Raw genomic sequence first — 21,709 nt, forward strand, 5'->3', positions numbered from 1 at the left:
AGCTGGAATGGAAAAAATTGGTCTTTAAACAAGTGAATTAAGTGTGTTGCTGCTTAATAATACCATGAGCTCATTTATCTGATGGATGGTAACTGCTGCTGCTCTGAAGCCTGCATTTAAAATACACACTTAAAAAAAAAAATCCCTTTCTGCTAATTATTAAAAACTAGTATTACATTCATCGCTATGCAAATAACGTATGCATATATTCACTCAGAGATATGCTGAATTTTCTGATTGCAGGGATAGAGATGGATCATCTGAATCAATCAAGTAACAGAGAAATTACAATATAAATAAGCTGTTATTCAGGCAATGTTTTCATTACTTCCTTCAGGCTTTTTTCCAGTATCTCTTATTTCAGAATGAATCTAACACCGAAGTTGTTCCATAATTACTACCATATGAATTGTGTTGATAAAGAATTCTTAATCTAGCAATGATTAGCTGTATTTATTCATTCTCAGAGATCAGTGCTAAAATAATGAAAAAAAATGATAAGCAGAACAAGATGAGACATTTAGCCTTTTTTTTCTTCTCTCATTCTCACAGAAGCTTTTATTTTTCAAAGATTTGAAGCATAGCTGGCCAAAATGTAGTTGTTTCCCCAAAGTGAACAACTAATCTATTAATTACTCATCTAAAACTATTTCCTCCTTCATGAGATACTGATTTATTTATTTTAACTTTTTAAGCACTTATTATTTGCCTGTAAACTGATAAAGTATTAAAGATTTGGGAACATGATTTCATAAACACCTTGAGGTAATTTAGGAAGAAATGAGCTCTGAAAACCAGCACTGTTCAGGTGTACTGGTCATCTTGATCACAGTATCGTTAAAACTGGGAGCAATGGATGACTTAAGTCTTGCAAACAACGGCAATACTGTGAAGAAGCAAAAACTTCCAGACAGAAACTCCCCCAGAACACAGAAAGTAGCTCTCAACAGGTCACCTTTGTTTTGTCTCACAACTGCAGTGGCTGCTGCTTTTGTCCCTCCTTGTCTGGTCTTATGTGGTAGGGTGACAGAACCTCTTATTCACCTCTCTGCCTTCTCTTTAGGTAAGATTTAAAATAATCTCCCAAGCGTGGCTACTATTTTCTCCTCGGATTGTTTTGAGCTATCCACCGTCAAAACCCTGCTCAGACCAACCTGAGCAACAGAAAACGCTGATGACCACACATCTTAGTAGCAGGTTCTGAGATCCACGATAAGGCATAGATTATAGAAAGAAGACACCTACCCTCTAAAACATCCTAAACGTACACAAAGTTTTAACATCTGCAAAAATTAGGAACAGAGGAGCAAGGGGGAAAAAAGGCGATGATACAATCCTTTATATATTAGGACATATCTCATGTGAGGCAGAGAGGGTTCCAACGTCCTCAAAATAAACAAAAAGAATTGTTCTTCCCGATTCTCTCAGGGTGTACTATGAAAACCATTTAAATAAATGAATGCTACCAAAAAAAGAGAGTAACAAACAGCCCCATTAGATGGCATCGCTGTTTGAAAGAAGCTACTCGTGGGTGAGCTGTATACAGATCTTCACACACACTGACAACTTTATTCTTTGAAATGGATACTACAAACCCAATATGTTCCTTAACCAGGCCAGCAGACCTGAAGAGCATCACTTATTTATCTTCCTGAAGCTTGTCTGCTATTAGGAAAGGGTTTTTATATCGTTGCATTCTCAGCTTTTGGTGGTCTTGGTAATAGTAAGGGTTTAATCATAAATAGAAGTAGTAGTTTAATAATGCTGCAATGCTATAACATTTGCAAAAAAAGAAGTTTTTACAATAAGGTCTATTTTAAATGCAAAAAAAATTATGGTATTGATTTTTAATTGTGAACAATAAAAATTAACTGACGCTTCAGAAGAGATTAATTTTAAATTTTGGTTTATTTTATTGCTTAAATATAGATTGCACAGTGTGTTCTTACATTTATTGAAACTGATTCATTACGTACAGTACAGAATATATGACCATCAGAATAACAGACAAATTAGCCCTACTCTGATTTTGGACAACAGGCTATTTCTACCTTTTAAAAATAACAAGGATTTAATTTACTTTAAAGTGACCACTACCAAAAGCTATACTTTTTCAAAATGACACAATGGGAAAGAAAACCCAAAGCAAAAAGCTGGAATACATTTAAACAGCTGGATACCAATTTATAAACATTGTGATAGTACTCAATGTGTTGCAGATAACACAGGGCCAGTATGCACATGGAGCTTTGAAGTTCTGCAACTTGTCTCAAAACCACAAAGAGATAAGTGAAACAAAGCAGCTTTATACTGTACAACAGCATTCTTAATTCATTTGGTTTCACTCACTAGCTACATATTACAATAGCTACCAAAACAAATCATTTTACAGTCACTCCCATCTCCCAGCTGTCCAGAAAGGCCAGAGTGAACCAATTACCAACTTACAGACTCCCTGAATTTCCAGAAAGGAAGAAATTAAGTATCATGTGAACACACAGAGTGTTACAAGCTCTTCACTCCCTGCACGATACCTGCACAACACCTGCATTTCCCAAACAAAGCTCATTTGAACACTGAAAACGTTCAAAATCATCAGCATAAATGAAAAATACTTCATAAACAGAACAGAAAATGAAATGCTGAATCTAGTTATTTTCACATGCAGCATTCATGCAACAGAATTCAATCACAGAAACAATCCTGTATTTACAGCACAGTCTCCATACTGCAAGAGTGCAAACAGAAGTACATTCTTTATTTCTTAGATTTCTTATTTTCTTTTTGTACAAAAGTGCACAGTGTTATTCTTAAAAAATGACAGAGTGGATAAGTGGTTTACATCGTATCCCTATGTTAGATTTACTATTTAAAAAATGCTGAAAAACTATTATGTCTTACCTTAAAAAAAAACCAAACCCAAAACCAAGTGAAAACTAAAAGCTAGAGTGATAACGAGTCCTATTTATGTGTAGACTGTGGTCTGATCAGGCTGATACGCTGCAGCAGTAAAAATCACAACGGAATGCTGTAGATAAGGGGCTGTTTCGTCATCCACTAACAGCTGTGATTGCACTGTTAAACTGAAAAGAAGGTCTCAATTACCTTTTGAGTTTTTTGAATGCTTTCTGAAAGTCTCAGCATGTTGTCTCATAGGTTTAAGTAGCTGATATTTCTCTGATGTTATGTCATATCAGGCTTTTAAAAGTAGTCCAGCAGAATACTGATCTACAGTTCAAAAAACTTAAAATCTGTTATACAGTGGCTTTGCAAATGCTCAACAGTCAGCAAACTAGCTGGCCTGATAACCATTCAGATCTTACAATTATGCAATCATAGATTAATTTAGATTGGGATTTCTGAAGGTCATCTAAATGAAGCTCCTGCTCAAAGCAAGGCAAATGGCAGTCAGATCACTTTGTTCATGGCCTGATCACTGTTTAAACTGCTGGGTAACTTAACGTCTTACATTTATTATAGATCTTTGAGAACACTCATTCATGTTTATGCTGCTTCAGTCAAATTCAGATAGATTAAGGGACTTCAAACTTACTATTCATGGCATCAATGAAAACTGGTTTTTCTTTTTGCCTGCAGAATTTAGTGAGTCATAAAGACGGTATTGACAATTATCATCAAAAGCTCAGTGATTTACTGTATCTGTTTTACTTTATTTACATTTGAATAGTATACTCAGATACATAAACCTATGAAAGTTACCACATTTTCCTTATTTCTAGAAAGGTTTGAGAAATGAAACAAAAATGAACACAGAGATGCATCTCTAAAAATGCTTTTGCTTGAAAATATATGTAATAAATTCTTGGTCTTTAAATGGTTTAATCCAGTTTTCTTTCAATTTCTAAAATATCATTAAAAAGCTGTAATAAACTACAGAGAAATACCTCATAGAATATATTTGTAATTTCTGTATTTATGATTTAAAATGCCCTCAGTTTATTTTCTGCTATACTAAATATATCTCTCATGTATTTATACTAAAGCAGACAGTAAAATACTACTGCATTTTCAAAAGTACAGTTTGTAAACCATACACCTTAAGACATGAAAAATATTGCACAGTTCCGTGCTTCAAGAGGGGGTTTCTCCTCTCTTACGCAAAGCAGTTAACTTTTAGCAAGAAACACAGGACATATACTGGGCATATATATCTAAAAAGCATGTTATGTGATGCATCAAAAAAATACTTAACAAGTGTCCATTAATTCATTTACTGTACTTGAACACATGTAAGGTATTGTTTTTTTCCGTATATTCCAAAATAAACAAGTTGGCTAGCTATGAGAGCATGAACAAAAGGGAGCGAAGGTAGCGCTCCTCTGGGTACAGTTATTAAGATGAAGCAAGCCAAAAGCATTCTATTTAGATATATAATTGAGGTGGAGGGAGAAAAAAGAAAAAGAAAAAAAATGCAAGCTTTAACACGTTCTTCAGTTACAATGTCTAAAATTAATGGAATTTACAGAAATACAAATTCCTAGCGTAACTGAAATATTCATCTGTACGGCAAGACAAGTTTTAAATTTGACTTTTACATGTATTCAAATATGAAAATGAAGAAACATGATATATGAAAAACCTAACTTCAAGTATATTACAGAAGAAAACAACTCAGGACAGTCTCATGAGTTTGGCTAGAGTAATCTGTATTTGGCTCATGTTCATCATTATTTTAAAGTTAGTTTAGATAAATAAACAATAAAATTTGAAAACTCATCTTGTTCTTTCTATTGTACTCTACTCTAAATAATGTCCAGCAGACTTCAGAAGACACTTAATACACACAAAGATCTGGAAACTTCATCTCATAGACCGGAACAGATTGGTAATGAGCATGTCCAGCAGTAATGGTCATCGTTCCTGAGGGGCTAGGTGGAGGACTGTGTGAGAAGAACAATCAATATATATAATTTATAATTATAAAGACTGCTTTTTTATAAGTTGATATACAAATAGCTGAGAAAGAAGAGTAAACTACCCTCCCCCCTCACAACCAGTATTTTATCCTATTTCTGAAATTCTAATGAAATTATCATGCCTTGTTTCTAGGTTGCTTTTTTTTTTTTGTACTCTGGTCTAAACCAACTTCACTGATGTTACAGAACTATGAAAATGTATTTTATTACTAACAAATACTATTCATACTGCACAATGGATATGCACAACATTCTATAATAATGTCATGTACTATTTTGGATGTTCATTTTCTTATTACTTTCTCAAACAGATACAGCAATGGGAAGACAGCAGCATTCTTCAATACTACTGATATACACAGAAATAATATAAGAATGTAAGTGTATTATGACACGGTCTCCACTATCTAGAAGTTTCAAACTGGTAACAAAAAAATCAAAGTGACTGTTTTAGATTAAGTCTACTCATTTTCAGTATACTGGTTGTGGCTGGCATAGAGTTAATTTTCTCCATAGTAGCTGGTAAGGGGCTATGTTTCGGATTTGTGCTGAGAACAGTGTTGATAACACAGGGATGTTTTAGTTACTGCTGAGCAGTGCTCACACAGAGCCAAGGCCTTTTCTGCTCCTCACCCCACCAGTGAGTAGGCTGGGGGTGCACAAGGAGTTGGGAGGGGACAGAGCCGGGACAGCTCACTCCAAGTGACCAAAGGGATATTCCATACCATATGACGTCATGATCAGCAATAATAGCTTTAGGGAAGATGGAAGAAGGGGGGTACTTTTGGAGTGATTGTGTTTGTCTTCCCAAGTCACCGTTAGGTGTGATGGAGCCCTGCTTTCCTGGAGATGGCTGAACACCTGCCTGCCAATGGGAAGCGGGGAATGAATTCCTTGTCTTGCTTTGCTTGTGTGCGTGGCTCTTGCTTTACCTGTTATACTGTCTTTATCTAAACCCACAAGTTTTCTCACTTTTACCCTTCCAATTCTCTCCCCCATCCCACTGAGGTGGAGTTAGCCAGCAGCTGTGTGGGGCTTAAATCCCTACCACATTTAAACTACAACATTCAGATAAGTAAATTATTTTCTGCCTACTACATGTGTTTAAGAACTTTATGACACGACCACCTGAAAGTAGTGACAATTACTCTATAACTCATCTTTCATTCATCGTATTCTTCTTGCATAAAGCCTTACCGAATGGTGAGTTCCAGTATCTGTGCAAGTCTATCGTGAAGCAAGTTTGCCTAGGAAAAAAATTAAAATTGAATTATTAACTACTATATATTGAACCGAGCTGAAACGAATGTGCCAGGCCATACTCAGTGAGTGTGTTTCACACCACGACATAGCAAATCGAGGAAGCATTTCCTATCTTATTTTCTTTTCTCACTGCTGCAAGGATTCTGAGCCCTGAAGAGGCATCTGGGATTGAGTGAGCCTGTCTTGGAGTGCAAAGAATTATATAGCAAATTTTGCTGTTGCAGATAGGAGTTTAACAAACCTGAAATATATTTAGTTATTCAAAATATATAATGGAGTAAATACTGCTCCACTTATCCCAGGATGAAACAGGAATGGACCTCAAATCTAGATTTCAAAGACAGTAAGGAAAACATTAAGATGAAGAGGGTATGAGATTTCCATTCCTTTTCAAATGGTCTGGGAACAATCAAAAGCACAATTTAAATAACTGGAATTTCCCAACACTGATAATAGTGGAGACAATAGGTGAAGACAAAGAACTGAACTTCTGTAGAAGTAACAGCAGCAGTAACATCATAACATAAATCACCTTCAGCCATCATATCCCCATTAATGCTTATACTAGTATCCTCAGTGCTGTAAAGTATTTTGCAGAAACTCACTTTGGTTTCACATTGTGCTGCGATTTCTTCAAATGGTGCTTTTTGGAACTTTTCAATCACAAGACGCCTTTTTTCTTTTTCCTGTTCTTCAAGTCCATTGTTATCTTAAAAAAAAAAAAGATGAATGTAATCTTTGTGTATCGAGTAAAAGGGATATAAACCTTCAAACATGCACTGCAGAAGCAAACAAGCACTGCAACTGCTCTGTCATTGCTTCTAAAGCAAAATGCAGATTTAATTTTAGGAAGCTGGTTTAAGGACCCCAATTTTGCCCCTTTCTTAGTATGTGCTTTAATTTTTAATCCAGGCTTCCTTTTGCTTTATTGTCTGGACTCAAGACTGCACTTACCACTCATTGCACACAAATTCAGCTTCAAGAGAAAAGAAGGGAGTGTCCTCCCTCCCAGTATCATGCAGACAGGTGGGCAGAACTTTCTATGAGAATTTGGGAAAAGCAAGTTCAACCTCCATAGGCTGAGTGAAACTATAACCAGCTGGAACTTTCCACCATCTAATGAATTTAAGTACCTCAGTGATTAGGCAGGTTTGGAAAACTGTCAGACTTAATTATTGTTTAAAATGTCAGTGTCTATTGTTTAAAACATTAATGTCTAATCCATACTTTTGACAGGATTTTGGTGGAATGGACAGCATTAATTAGTAATTATTATAGTGATATGAAATAAGGAAACTTTCCGTTATTTATAGCTTAGCCTATAAGGGCAAATTGAATAGATGACATGCATTTTCAGATGCTTTTCATTCAGTCACATCAGCCTCCAAAAAAGAATTCACTAAAATCATCAAGATACCATTTCAGAAATTTAGAACTAAATAACTGAAGTTTTAAATAAATTTACTACCTGAAGAGAAACAAATGTAATATTTTACTTATGTTATTCTGGCAGCATCTTTTTCTCTAGCAATTCCACAGTAATCTAAAATTATGCTGTATAATAAATCTTACCAATTGCTTTCTTCAAAGCTTCAAATGTGATTTCTTCAGTAGTATCAACCTGAACACAAATAAACAAAAAACACCTTAAACCTCACATATAACAAGCTTCTAAAAAAATAAGGAATGTAATAAATACAGAAGGCCAAAATGGCCACAGAACTTTTCTGCCTTACAAGTTTCTAATAGCTTTATCTGCAGTTTCTGGGACAGCTGACAGATCACTAAAACACGTTTTTAAGCCACTGCAATTAGTGAGGAATTTTTTATCAAATGAGATCAAAGAAAACTTTCCAAAGTCTGGTCAAGATGCTCTATGGCAATACTACTTCGGAAAAGGACTTGAATTCTGGCAGAACACTCCTTTGGGTCAGGAATATGCTGTGGTGTTTCTATACTGCTAAGCCTCAGTACTGGTTCTTAGACAGCGGTTGCAAATAATTACAACTGCTCCCTGAGACTAGCTGAGCTACCAGCAACATGATACGAAAATAAGAGATGGCAGTGGAGGGTAGAGTGGAAAATGGTTATTGCTTTAGGCTAACTTCATACCAGTATGGGCTCCAAATAATTTGCTGTTTATGTCATAAACGTGGGAGCTAAAGGGCTCTTTATAACAAGCTATGTCTGATGCACTGAGAAAATTTGTTCAGTTAGTTGCAGATGTACTTCATTAGGAATTGCTTGGGTCTGCAAAATTACCAAAGATGCATGAACATTTATTTCTCTGAAGAGCTCCAGCTCATGAATCTTTGTGTTTCAATTCTTTATAGACCTACAGTTTCTGTATCAGTAAGTATATTTACAGTGAAACCACTATGATAATATTAGGGGAGAATGCTTACATGGCAGAACAGCGTTCATGTGAATGCAACAACATGGTTGCTTGGCTTGGACTGCCTTATTTCAATCCTTCAAAACTAACTACATGCAAACAGGCAGCACTTTTATTTTTCCTTATAAACACTGATGTTTAGAATGGTCTAATGATTTAAGATAAAAGACCTGTAAGGTAGCAAAACGTTATTTCACTCATTCCAGAAGATTTTTAATTGTTTCAGTTATTTAATTAATTGACTTGACCTACTGTACATGGAAAAGCCAGAAGAAGTAGCTGTTTCCTTTTTACATCAGTGTTATTTCAGGAAATGGAGCTGTGATACTTGTCTAACAGACTTTACTACGTTAGCATTGTATTCTCTACCTCTAAATATATAAAAGGTTAATAAACAGCAAAACACCTTTTATGTCAAATATTTGTGGATATGGCTAGAGATAAAAAGTATTCAAGTTTTGAAATAATCACCTTTTATACGAGTCATAGTTGGTAAATATTACTTGTTTACAGCAGCCTTTCAGATTTCTAATTAACATCCATAGTAGTTGCTGATACTTAGCCAGCATTACATTTGGTTATTAATACCACAGAAGCACTAGCTGCTTTTACAAGTGCTTTCATCTTATAAATGGAGATAACTACGGAATAAACCATCTTCCTGAACAGGATTCACTAACAGACTTGCAACAACAAAAAACTTTGATTGTGCTGACAAAAGAATTGCATTTGTATTGTATAGAATAATAGATATTTTATGGAGAAACAGTCTTCCACCTCAGACAGTGTAGAAATGATACCATACATGATTAATCCTAAAACTTCCATTAATTAAGTAGCTTATTCTCTCAATCATAAAGCCTTAAGCTTTTCTTTCAGTTTAATTCTGCTGATAGTTATGGATCATGTTAGATTTACTAATCCATGTAGCAAGAGAACCAGATTTAATATCCTCATGGAATTCAGGGAAGTGGTTGAGTCACCATCCCTGGAGGTATTTAAAAGATGCATAGATGTGGAGCGTAGGGACATGGTTTAGTGGTAGACTTGGCAGTGCTGGGTTAATGGTTGGACTCTATGATCTTAAGGGTCTTTCCCAACCTAAATAATTCTATTATTCTATGAAAGCTTTTCAGTTGTTCATTATTTAGGTATCAAGACCAATTTGCAGTGATCAAATTGGAAATACTGGTTTTCCCTTTGCATTGTAAACAAACACTGTAAAGAAACTAAAGGAGCAATAGTTTGTTTCATGTGCTTCTGATCAATAAAAATTCTTGTTTTTAAGAGAGACAAACAGTAACTCATTATCCAAGACACTATACCAGATTATACTGAGAACCCATGCACATATTTTGATTTATCTACAACTGCTATATCCTGTTCAAAAAAGTCAATATATCAACGTTCAATGTAACATCAGCATAATGATTTGAAATCTGAAATGGAAACTTCTCTCCTTTAATTCTGCTTTCAAAAGATATGTTTAATCACATATAATATATAAGATTAAAAAATGATACTAATGGCAAACACCTCCATTCCTATTAGGAGCATTTACTTTCTTCAGAAAGCTAAAGATTATCACAATCTGGCTTATTTTTCAAACACTTCTCTCTCCTTTCTCCTAAACTTGTATCCAGTTTACCTGTATCTTTGTTAAAGCACAATAGCAAGAAGTGAACACAGAACATCATCTGAGGTATCATCAAGCACAAAGCAGAAGGGAATAACAGTAATGATGTAAAACATAAATAACTCCTGTCAGTAAATTCTAAAGTGAGGCTTGCTCCTTTGCAATGGCTTAATATTGCATTTTTAACTAACATTCAGTTCACACTGTCCCCACATTCTGTTTCACGTCCCTAGCCAGTTTGTGCTTTAAGGTGCTGAAGGTAGGATTCATTTGCATGTACAAACACCTCAATTTCTACAGCTGATCTCCATCGCAGTCAGCAGAAATCTGGGTAATAAAAATTACCAGAATCTTGGAAAAGATTCAGTAGAAATGGAAATTTATTTTAGGAAATACTTCAAATGAAGTGTCAAAAGATGTGGGATAATTTTAATTACAATGCAGTCTTCCTAAGGGATAATTAGTATCAGCTCCTGTACCCTCCATAAGAACTTTTTGTTGCTACCTTATTCTTCCTGTGTCCTTAAAGCACTGTGTGTCAAACTCTTCTGGAAGGGAAAAGTGATACTGTAACACCGTGGGTGTATGTAGCCTGCCTAGTCTTCACCTGCCCCTCTCCCACTAGTCAGGTATCTCTCAGCCCTGTGTTGATGAACAAGACTCTCAGATACTTCAAATGATGCAGGGATACAGATGCAGGATTTTTATTTGATCCCTCAAAATGCAAAGGAAATATTTTGGAATCTTTAATCATAAAATATTAGTTGTATATATGTATTGCTACCTCATATTCTGCAAAAACGTAAAAACTATAGTGACAAAATACATTTTTATACAGCAAGCTCAGTATCAGTGTCTTTGACAACACATTTCTACAAATACAGGAATTAAAAAAAAAAAATCAAAACCCTAAAGCGTGGAACATTTCTAGAACAATCAGATATTAGATTTTCTGGGAAAACTTCATTTGCATGCCCTTCTTGCTCCCCTCCCCCACAGATGCTGCTTTAAAATATTCTGTGATTTGCATACCTTATCCTCTGTGTGGTTGCCAGGCAGAATATCCACCTGAATAGATACCGTGTCCACAATACTCTTCCTCCTGGAGAGTCTGTCCTCATCTAGGAAAAAAACAACTTATCTCACTTTTTGTATAACAGTTGAAACATGAGCAATTAAATTTTACACAGCAGATGCAGATTTGTTTCTATATGCCTATTTATCACAAGATCATCTAGTTTATCATTTGAATTGTTGTGAAAAATGATCAGTTACTGCTCTAAACTAGAACAAAAATAACCTTTTTATTGTCCCTTCCCCCCCTCTTCCCAGATCTTGCCAACTTTCCCTTGAAAGCCCAGAATTTTAAAAAATGAGATGAGAACTTATTCAGATACATAATAAATAACATAGTGCATGATGATATATTGCTGCAGAATAATTTACAAAAGCCTGAATTTATTTTTTTGGTTGTGAAACTGAAATATTAAGGTCTTAATTTGAAGGCATTCTGAAACAGAAAAGGGTTTCTTGGAAGACGACTCATTGACAGAAGAAATAAAGATTTCTGAATGGAAATGAACAACAATACTTCCTTATTCTTGTTGCTACAAGTACCATATTCAGCGAGGCTAAAAATCTACTTGGTGAAAAAATTCTCTCAATTTCTAATTTCCTAGAAATATTTTAGCATGTCCAGCTGGCCTAAAAAGTTGTCAGAAGCCGACCAACTGTGCTGATACTAAAAGCAGCACAACAATTTCATTAATGCATGAGCAGATTATGATCAAATGATCCATCAGTTGATGGATTTTCTATTTGCAACTGCATTCCTGAGACAATACACCAATAATCTTTTCTCATTTTTGACACTTCATATATTAACATAAGATTAAAAAAAAAAAAGTGAAAATGCATTTACAGACATGTCATGAGGATCCTCTGACAAATGGAGACTTGAATAGCCTTGCTTCTATGTATCTCATTTACAAAACCACCAAATGCCACATAACATTTCAGATTTTAGCTGAGATCAAGCCATTTGGACCTGGATATAATTATTTGATGACTTGCACTGCACTTAGAAGCACCTACAGGCACTTCATACTAAGATAAGATCAACTGAGAAACTCCCCCACTACAAGGTAATTTATGCTGGTTCTGCAACCTTTGTTTAAACCACTTCTAGCAAAGTGCTTTTGCAGAGCAAATATTGAGCATGAACAAACAGAATTCATTCCAGCGGAGCTGAACATACTCAGCTTTTAAAAATCAAGAAATAACTTTCAGAAGTCATATAATGAAAGGCCATTTTAAGATCAAAAGTCAGTGAAAGAACAAGATTAGTGAAAAACGCCTGAATTCCAACTATCTTTGCCAGGTTCTCAGAGTCCCTGAGCATTTGAAGTGGCATTTTGAAGGATTTATGTAATTTTTAATCCCTGATGGCTCGCTGGTACAAGACCTAATACATACAGAGCCTGAGGAAAGGGCCTTAGTCCGCAAGAATAAACATGACAAAACTACATCTTTGCTGCCATCTTGCTGCTCTCTCTATAATTGACATGCAAACACCACAAGATACATTTTTGGGAGTACTTTGGGTAGAATTCATTTTTGTAATTGATGTCTCACTATAGTTGCCTAATAAAAATGTCCGTTCATCTCTAATTTCAACATATTAAGTGGGTAAAAAAATGTGAAAATTGCAATTTTTTCTGTTATATGATATAAAGCTCATCTCTACACACACACAAAGGAGCCCAGAGGCTTGAGGCCAGTGGTGGAGCCCCAATACCTGCTGCCCTAGTCCCTGCCAGGCCTGTCCCAGGAGTCTTGGTCCCACAGTCCGGGAGTGGCACCCACCCCATGGGAGAGGCGCCCACCCCATGGGAGCAGCTCTCTGGGTCACCTCCTGGACCGAGCCGGGATCAGTGACGGGGGTACAGGACACATTGTGGGATGCAGGGGAATAGCACCTTGGGATTGCACAAGGCATAGCATGGGACAGTTAGGGGAGGAATCAAGGGTGTCAAAAAGGACTGAGATGGTTTGAGAAGGAGCATGCAAGGAAAAATAGACGGATAAGGGGATAAAGGCATCAATCCTATGTAAACTTGTTGCTGATCTGTACGCAGATCTGGCCATGTCCTGAGCCTCATCAGTGCAGCCTGTCCTGTCTTCTCATTAAATTCCATTTTTATTCTCCTGGGTTAGGGACTCTATTATTTGTGCAGGTGTGTGCATGGGGGTCTGAGCTGAGCAACCAGAGTCAGACCACGAGTCAGAGGGCCAGTGTGTTTGGAGTGAGCAAAGGTGCACAGCATCAGTGCGTGATCGTGAGGGAGTATCGAGCTGGACCAGCAGACAAGTAGGGCAAGTGGCCTGCGAGCTGGGGGTGTCCGTGTGTGTCTGGCTCTCTGTGTGTCTCTCAAGGGGAGGGACCAGGAGGCCCAGGTCAACTGCCAGAAAGACCCTGGAGCCTGGGGGGTTGACCCATGTGTGCATGCACGTGTGCATTACTGTGCACAAGGGGGATCTGTACCAGCAGCTGGACTGGGGCCGTGGGCCTTGGGAATCACATGCCAGTGACTGGGGAGACTGGGAACCAGGACACAGCTGGTGGGTAGAGTGTCTAAGCCCAGCTACTGGTGGGATGTGCACAGAACATATGTATGCACGTATACGTGTCACTCTAATGGGCCTTGATCCTGAACAGTCAGTGAGTAAGATGAATCATTGTTCTGTGAACAGCTGTGAACTCCTTCCAACTTTCTACCAAGTTCTTGTAATTTCACTCAAAGAGGTAATTAGTACTATCACAAAAATGGTACCTATAGCCCTATTACCTGCTCAGGAAAAGGGAAAAGGAAGCTACCATAGTGTAGAATTCCAAATCAAGCGTAAACATAAAGGCAAACCTTGCAGCAGCTAACATTGCTACAGGTATATCAAGGAGATAAACAAAAAAAAAGCAGAAGGAAACACTAAGTAAAACAATTTCTGGCCTAAAGATCTAAAGGCCTGCTAAAAGCGTTTTGTTTGGTTTTTTTTTTTTCACTGTGCACATCCTATACACACACCACAGCTAGCAGGACAGCAGGCTGACCTACAACTCATTTTTACCTTTTGACTTGTGTCTGCATTTATGAGGTTTTTTGCCTGATGGAAATAGAGTTAAATTAAAAAAAAATAATATCTATAGACAAAAAAATGATTAAATGTACATTTAAATTACCAGCTTCCCTCCTATACCACAAATAAGGAATAGAACAAGGCACAAATATTTGCAAATATTAGTGTTTTTCAAATCGATAAGAAGTACCAAAAACTGAAACAGAGACATGGTGATGATTTTATGTCTATAAGTCTTTGTTAAGCATTACATTGTTAGTATTCAGAAATACTAAAAATAATTAGGATAAAATCTTTACTGGCTTTTTGTGTTCAACCTAACTTTCGTAGGAACATACAAAAAATGGATTCATCTTTTACAAAAATTATTGATATATTTTGAAAGACTATATTCTAGTATTATAATAGCAGAAATTAAACATTTAAGTTAAAATGAAAAGTTTTAGAATTCCAAAATATTAACTTTGGTCCTGATTTAGTTAAATGAAAAACTTGGAAGCTCAGTATCTCATAGGATCGGAGATTAACAATCCTAATCAGATATAACAACAGACATGAAACCAGTTTTGGTTACTACTCTTTGCAAAAGACTGCAACACAAAAAGCCCCCATTCATCTGATTCACATACTCTAAGATTGAGCATTAAATATGGTCGTTTCCCATCACCTGAAGAGGCAGTTAATCACATACTTGCAGTTAAACCCGCTTAACCTTGTCAGAACTTATGTATCTTCCTGTGTAGGAATGCAAGAAAACTCTAGCAAGGTCATTTGGGTATAAATACATCTCATTTTCTACAAGAGACTTAACATAAATTTCTTTCTATGTGTGAGCTGCAAAACACAGGAATCATATTTTCCTGCTAGGAACTTTTATTTCTCAAAAAGGTCATGCTTCAGACTGGAAAGTCCCATACTCTATAACAATAATAACCAGTTATGTACAGCCACAAAACATGCACTGGTAGTAAAACAAATGCTTCAAACTTTTTTTTTTTTCATAAATTGCTCAATTGGCTGTTGAAAATATATTAAAAGCAGAAAATACACAACATCACACACTAAGCTAGTCATTCACACACTATTCATACATCCTGGGTAGCATGAACTCCCACAAATCTTCTTCAGGCATACTTTATTTTCATTGTGTTACCTGACACTAAGCTAGAATAGGTATCTAATGGAGGAAAAAAAAAACATTCTTGACTAAATTAACAGCTGGTCACTGAAAATTTGACTAAAGCCAATAACTCAAGTCACTATAAGGCCAGATGGCAAAAGGATGGGAGATGTTCCATCCAGTGTTTACATAAAAAGGATAAAATATGCTGACTTGTGTAATCCTTCCTCACCTGCTAATTCAAACTAATACAGAAAAAACCATTAATAATCACCACTACTGATCTTAGGTATTCTTTTAAAAGCAAGACTTCCTTAAAAAGAGTTGAAGTGAGTTCAAGAACTTTCTGGCCCACCTCCTGAATTTAAGGAAAAGAAAAATCTTAAAAGGACACAAAGTTGAAACTCCTTTAGCAATACAGTAGCTAAAGAGAAAAAAACCACAAAAACATCTTGAGAAAACAAAATTATACCATGATTAAATTTTGTTGCCAAGTAGCCACATTACATTTAATTGGCGCAAAACACATCAAAAAAAGAATTCTTAGTAACTGGTATTTAGTAGTTTTGCCACTAATCACCACTTACCTGTTACCTGGGGTACATATGGAACCGACAATCTTTCCACACTGTATCCACTGCCTCCTAATGATTCTGCAATCTTGTTTGTCAGGAAAAATAAATTTTTTTCATGCTTCTCTAAGGATTTTGGAAGACTGTTAAAATATGTATTTGAAGTTATTATCTACCAACAGAGATTTGTTCATTAAGTAAAATATTTTTCCAATGCCTGCAAGCAACCAAAAAGGGTCAATGCTAATAATATGATGGAAATAAAACTTGCTTACTTTTTTTAGGAATGAATGTATACCCCAAAATGAGTCCATCGAATACCTCCTGCAATATTTTAAGTTACCTTAACACTTCTTGGTTATCTGAAATACGGTTCCTCACCTATTCTGCTACATCTTGAGAGAATATGGTCTCTGTTAGAAAAACACTGCAAAGTAACAGTATTTACCATTTGCCAGCAATGTGCCCTTGTGACAAAAAAGGCTAAGGGTATCCTGGGCTGCCTTAGGATGAGCACTGCCAGCAGGTGGAGAGAAGGGTGATCCTTCCCCTCTGCTAAGCACTGATAAGGCCACACCTGGAGTACTGTGCCAAGTGCTGGGCTCTCCAGGACAGGAGAGAGACAGACACACTGTACAGAGTCCAACAAAGGGCCACTAAGGTGGATTAAGGGACCGGAGCATCTCTCCAGTGAAGAAAGACTGAGAGAGCTGGACTGTTCAACATGGAGGAAAGAAGGTGGATCTTAACAATGCGTACAGCCACCTTAAGGGAGGGAGGGTGGAAAGACAATAGAGTCAGGCTCCTTTCAGTGGTGCCCAGTGACAGGACCAGAGGCAATGGGCACAAACTGACACACAAGAGGTTCCCTCTGAACATTAGGAACACTTTTTTTACTGTGAGGGTGACTGAGCACTGCCACAGGTTGCCCAGAGAGGTTGTGGAGTCTCCAAGCTTGGAGATATTCCAAAGCCATCTGGATGTGGTCCTGGACAGCCTGCTGTAGGTGACCCAGCTTGAGTAGGGAGGTTGGACCAGATGACCTCCAGAGGTCCCTTCCAACCTCAACTACTCTGTGATTCCGTGAAAATGCATTTTGCTGTGTTAGCACTTACACCAAGCATCATATTGTGCAGACGTGCCTCTGACTACAATAAAAAAAGTCTGAAAAACATGTTTTTTTCATATATGCTTTTAATGCTTAGTTTTCTTCTGCCTATCCTGTACACTATTAAACCTCTAAATTCTTTTTCACATACGCAACATATTTCAATGATGTGTGATTTTTTAACAGTAAAATAGGTACTTCACTGTTCATTAATTCACATTTTGTATCTACTTACTTGCTTTTGTCTTTGAAAATTGTTTCTGGTAGAAAATAAGATGCTTCCAGACTCCTGGTTTCGATAACCTGAAAAAAAACCCCAAGACAAATAGTACAAATGGAGTAATTCCATAGCTGTTTTCTCCAATGACTAAATTTCTTAAAGAGGTTCTACTATAGCAGATTACCAATCCTTCACTAACATCTACCTTTGCACAAATGAGGCCTTTAGAATTTCTTTTAACCAGAGAGATTAAACTCACCCTTTAGACTAAAAATCTGGTTCTCAAGGTCTTGAGAGAAGAATATTTTGTGCATAAGTTTAAGAGTCAGCAAGTAATGCCACCAGAGACCGAAGACTAAGAGCAGTATTGGTGGACAGAAACAGAGATGATCAAGACCACAAGCAATTAACTGAAGTTATTTACCCGTTTTACAGTAGAACGTGTACTGTCCTAAATGACTGAAATTACTTAATTCTGTGTTACCTTGCTGACATGCTGACAAAAGGCAGGAACCGCAATCATCTGACTCAGAAAGTTTAGATACGCTGCAACCAATGCCATGACACCACAACGATTAAACATTGGCAGATTATCCTCATTGATGATGGCAATATCCTGAAATATAAAGGATAGCATTATACTCTCCAAAGTTAACAGGCTGTTCCAAAGTCAAACTTATTAGTCGTAATGCTAGCTGACATGATGACGACTATCTGGTATTACTTAGCATTTAATACCTCTCATCTTAAAATCCTAGTCTTTTAGCTCACTCCTGAATTAGTTATATATTGATCTGAAGTTAGCTTGAAGGTTCAACCCTCGTGAAGAGAAATAAGTCTACTCAACTCAAACTTCCGTCTCTCAGAAAGAGAGGACAAATTACTGACTGGTAGTCTCTTGTCCTTACCACCTGCTGATCATAATTTTTTTTCAGGAAAGTTAGAAACAGTAGTTTAATAATAAAAAAATCACTCTTGTGAGTCACAGATACAGTACCATAAAGGGAATTATTTAATGCTTATTAGCATTTCTATGTTTATTTAGATTGTATTATTTTTGTTCTAGTAAAACACATAATGACATTTTCATCAAGTAAGGATTTGGTTCAGTGACATATTTTAAAATTAATGATGCACTCTGCATTTCAGAGGTTTCATAATGCAGGTGCAAATTAGGGAATAAGGCTAATGATAGAGAGTGAACTGGGAATACAGGACAGAATTTAATCAAATTTCCATGGCACATGCTAGCACTATTTTTTTTGAATGCTTAAAATTCAACACAGATAAACCTACTAAGTTACGCAGTTTCACTGAGGACTATATGCAAGTATGAAATAACGTTTGATCTTGTAAAGGAAATGTGAAGGAATAAAGCCTGTCAACACACTGACAGAATTTTAGTCTAAGGTAAGATTAAATAGCCTGGTTTGACAAATATTTCCAACCAACCAATTAACCATAAGCTTTCTTCCAATGTGAGGACAGTCCATATATTTTGTGCAGAACACTGATACAAGATCACAGGTTGTAAGAATACCTTGTCAATCTGCTAATAAATATATCAGTGATTCTAGGGAATGTTTCCACAAATTTCTACCTCTGCTATATTTCCTGAAGAAAACATACTGTAGAAGTTTGTAACAAATCTGATTAGCTGAAGCTTCCCTATTAATAAGTGTTATGTATATGGTGCACTTCCTTAATGGATCAATTGAATTAGGACTGAATGATGCAATTTCCAATTTGAAGATAAATATGGAAACAATTGTATCTCCAATTACAAATATAAATTGTCAATCAATGAACCCAACACTGATTCAGACTCATACCTGCAAAGCAATAGCTAACCGAATGAGATCAATAACCACTTCTTCATTGGCTAGTTCAATTGTGATAAGAGCTAGAGATGTAAACAGCAGTTCAAAGTTTTTTTGGACATTGTCTTCTTCTTTACAGCCTAAGTAGATGTGTCTGTATAACTGCTGACCATGCTAAAAAAGACATAAAAGGGACAATGAGTATTAAAATCACAGAATAATTTAGGTTAGAAAGGATATTCTAAGGTCCTCCAGTCCAACTCCCTACTCCAAGCAGAGCCAACTTCGATGTTAGATGATTTTAGATAGAGAATTACAAAAACCCAAACCACTAAGATACATGTACGCACATACATACACATAAACAAGTACATGATGAATCAAGACGACCATCAGTTTAATATTCTAACAGCAGCTTCTTTATGAGTATAGCACTGTTCTATTTTATGTAGAAGTGTATAGATATGGAAGATGATACAGAGAATTGCACATGAATACTGCGCTGTGTGTCAGAAACTGGCATTCATTTCCTATTGAAATATTCAGAAAAAAAATTGACCCTTTATGAAAAGGAGAAAATAAAAAGCAGATCTTGAAACATTCTCAACAATGTTCAAGTGACTGAGGAGCTTCAAGGGTTATCCTTGTGAAGACATCAAATTTGTTCATTAAGCAAGTCTCCTTGAATAGCAAACTGAGAAAAAATTCTTCTAGAGGGTGTTACAGCAGATGCGTTAGGGCTCATTTACTACCGTGCACAGGGAGGCTCTAGCTGTAGTGAAGAACATCGGTTATCTAATGAAAGACCCTCAACTTCAAAAGTGACTTTCCTTTCCTCAGAACTCTGTGTTTAACCAAATCTTTGTAAAGAAACTATTATTTCAACACACACACACACACAAAAAAAAAAAGACAGGAAGGCAAGTTAAGAAGCAGGTTTTCCAACACAGGACTCTGTATCACCCCAGCATTCTTAATCTGTAGAGGCTACAGGTCTGTATCAGTTGACACAGTTAATTTTCAAGATCTACGGACTAATGCTTTACCTCTGGAAGTAGTAGTTCAGCTTTAGAAGGAGAAATACAACTAAATTTTAACATCTGTTTTTCAAGCAGGACATATTCACTTAAATAAAAATGATAATGTTGGTCTTATTATAACTTTTAAAATTAAATATATAGTTGTTCAAATATATGTTTTATTTAGAAAAGAGGGAAGCAGACCTATTAGCAAAGCACAGAAGCTACTATGAAATAAGCACTGTAAAGGTTAGCTGTTTAAAGACACAGTACGTTTGGAAAATAAGTATATTTGGAAAATAAAAGTAATGAAATTATTCATCCCACTGATAAAGAACTGCAATTAAATATGAAAATAAATTATGTGCCTTTTCTTGACACGTAGTACCTTTCTAGAAGATTGCAAAATGCAAGAAGTTCAGTATTTCCCTTTCTTTAAAGGATAGAATAAACGTCCTGGCTTTGAGAAGGTAAACTAAGATGAAAAGAACCTTGTGTCTATGTCTGGTTTAATTCCACCTAATTTTAGGTGCTGAAATTCCCAAGTATGATAAACAATTGCCTTAGGATTCCCATCTAACATCAAACAAGTCTAGACAGTCATTCAGATCTTAATGGACTTCTGGAGGTGCTTCACCCCTCTGCTTTGAATACTGTAAGAATCTAGGAAGAGCAAGACGGCTAACATACACATCTAAACTAGGTGAGCAACATTAGGTTTACGATACACACCTGAAACAGTATCACATGCATAATTATTGAATGACTTCATTCCCCAGGGTTAACATAGTCTTTTAGAAGACTGTATAATCTTTTCTTGACTGGATAAGAGTCTCTTTTCCTCTCCTGCCCTCTTTTTCAGGTGAGAGTGTTAACAATTCATAGAACCATGGAATGGTTTGGTTTGGAAGGGACCTCAAAGATCATCTAGTTGCAACTCCCTGCCATGGGCAGGGACACCCTCCACTAGACCATGTTGACGAAAGCCCCATCCAACCTGGCCTTGAACACTTCCAGGGAGGGGGCATCCACAGCTTCTCTGGGCAACCTGTTCCAGTGCCTCACCACCCTCACAGGGAAGAATTTCTTCCTAATATCTAATCTAAGTCTACCCTCCTTCAGCTTAAGGCCATTACCCCTTGTCCTATCACTACACTCCCTGATAAACAGTCCCTCTCTAGCTTTCCTGTAGGCCTCTTCAGGTACTGGAAGGCTGCTCTAAGGTCTCCCTGGAGCCTTCTCTTCTCCAGGCTGAACAACCCCAAATCTCTCAGACTGTCTTCACAGGAGAGGTGCTCCAGCCCTCTGATTGTCTTCATGGCCCTCCTCTGGACTCACTCCAACAGCTCCACGTAATTCAAATATTTAGTCTGACAAAATTTTCATGTAGCAAGCTCAGTAAATACAACTTAATCAAATGGTTTTAAATCCTAGACATTGAATTGATGAATTAAAATTTAATTCACTTTGTAAAAAGACACTTTA

The 21,709-nt window shown here is 36.6% G+C and overlaps 1 protein-coding gene across 11 annotated transcripts in view; it reads right to left on the reverse strand.

The window, feature by feature from the left end:
• Positions 1–1,900: 1,900 nt before the first annotated feature.
• EFR3A (EFR3 homolog A) overlaps positions 1,901–21,709 on the reverse strand; it is a 91,300-nt gene continuing 71,491 nt past the window's right edge. For 10 of the 11 annotated variants that reach the window (XM_054814960.1, XM_054814956.1, XM_054814953.1 and 7 more), the window contains 9 exons: positions 19,218–19,379; positions 17,870–18,001; positions 17,401–17,468; positions 16,073–16,200; positions 11,264–11,352; positions 7,773–7,821; positions 6,806–6,909; positions 6,135–6,184; positions 1,901–4,901 (listed from right to left, as the gene is read on the reverse strand). In XM_054814960.1, the coding sequence (XP_054670935.1) occupies positions 4,796–4,901; positions 6,135–6,184; positions 6,806–6,909; positions 7,773–7,821; positions 11,264–11,352; positions 16,073–16,200; positions 17,401–17,468; positions 17,870–18,001; positions 19,218–19,379 (888 nt within the window). In that variant the 3' untranslated portion in view covers positions 1,901–4,795. The remainder of the gene's footprint in view (positions 4,902–6,134; positions 6,185–6,805; positions 6,910–7,772; positions 7,822–11,263; positions 11,353–16,072; positions 16,201–17,400; positions 17,469–17,869; positions 18,002–19,217; positions 19,380–21,709) is intronic. The other variant, XM_054814957.1, reaches the window with a different exon arrangement.

Source organism: Grus americana, chromosome 2, assembly GCF_028858705.1.
Source record: "Grus americana isolate bGruAme1 chromosome 2, bGruAme1.mat, whole genome shotgun sequence".
Classification (NCBI taxonomy): Eukaryota; Metazoa; Chordata; class Aves; order Gruiformes; family Gruidae; genus Grus; species Grus americana.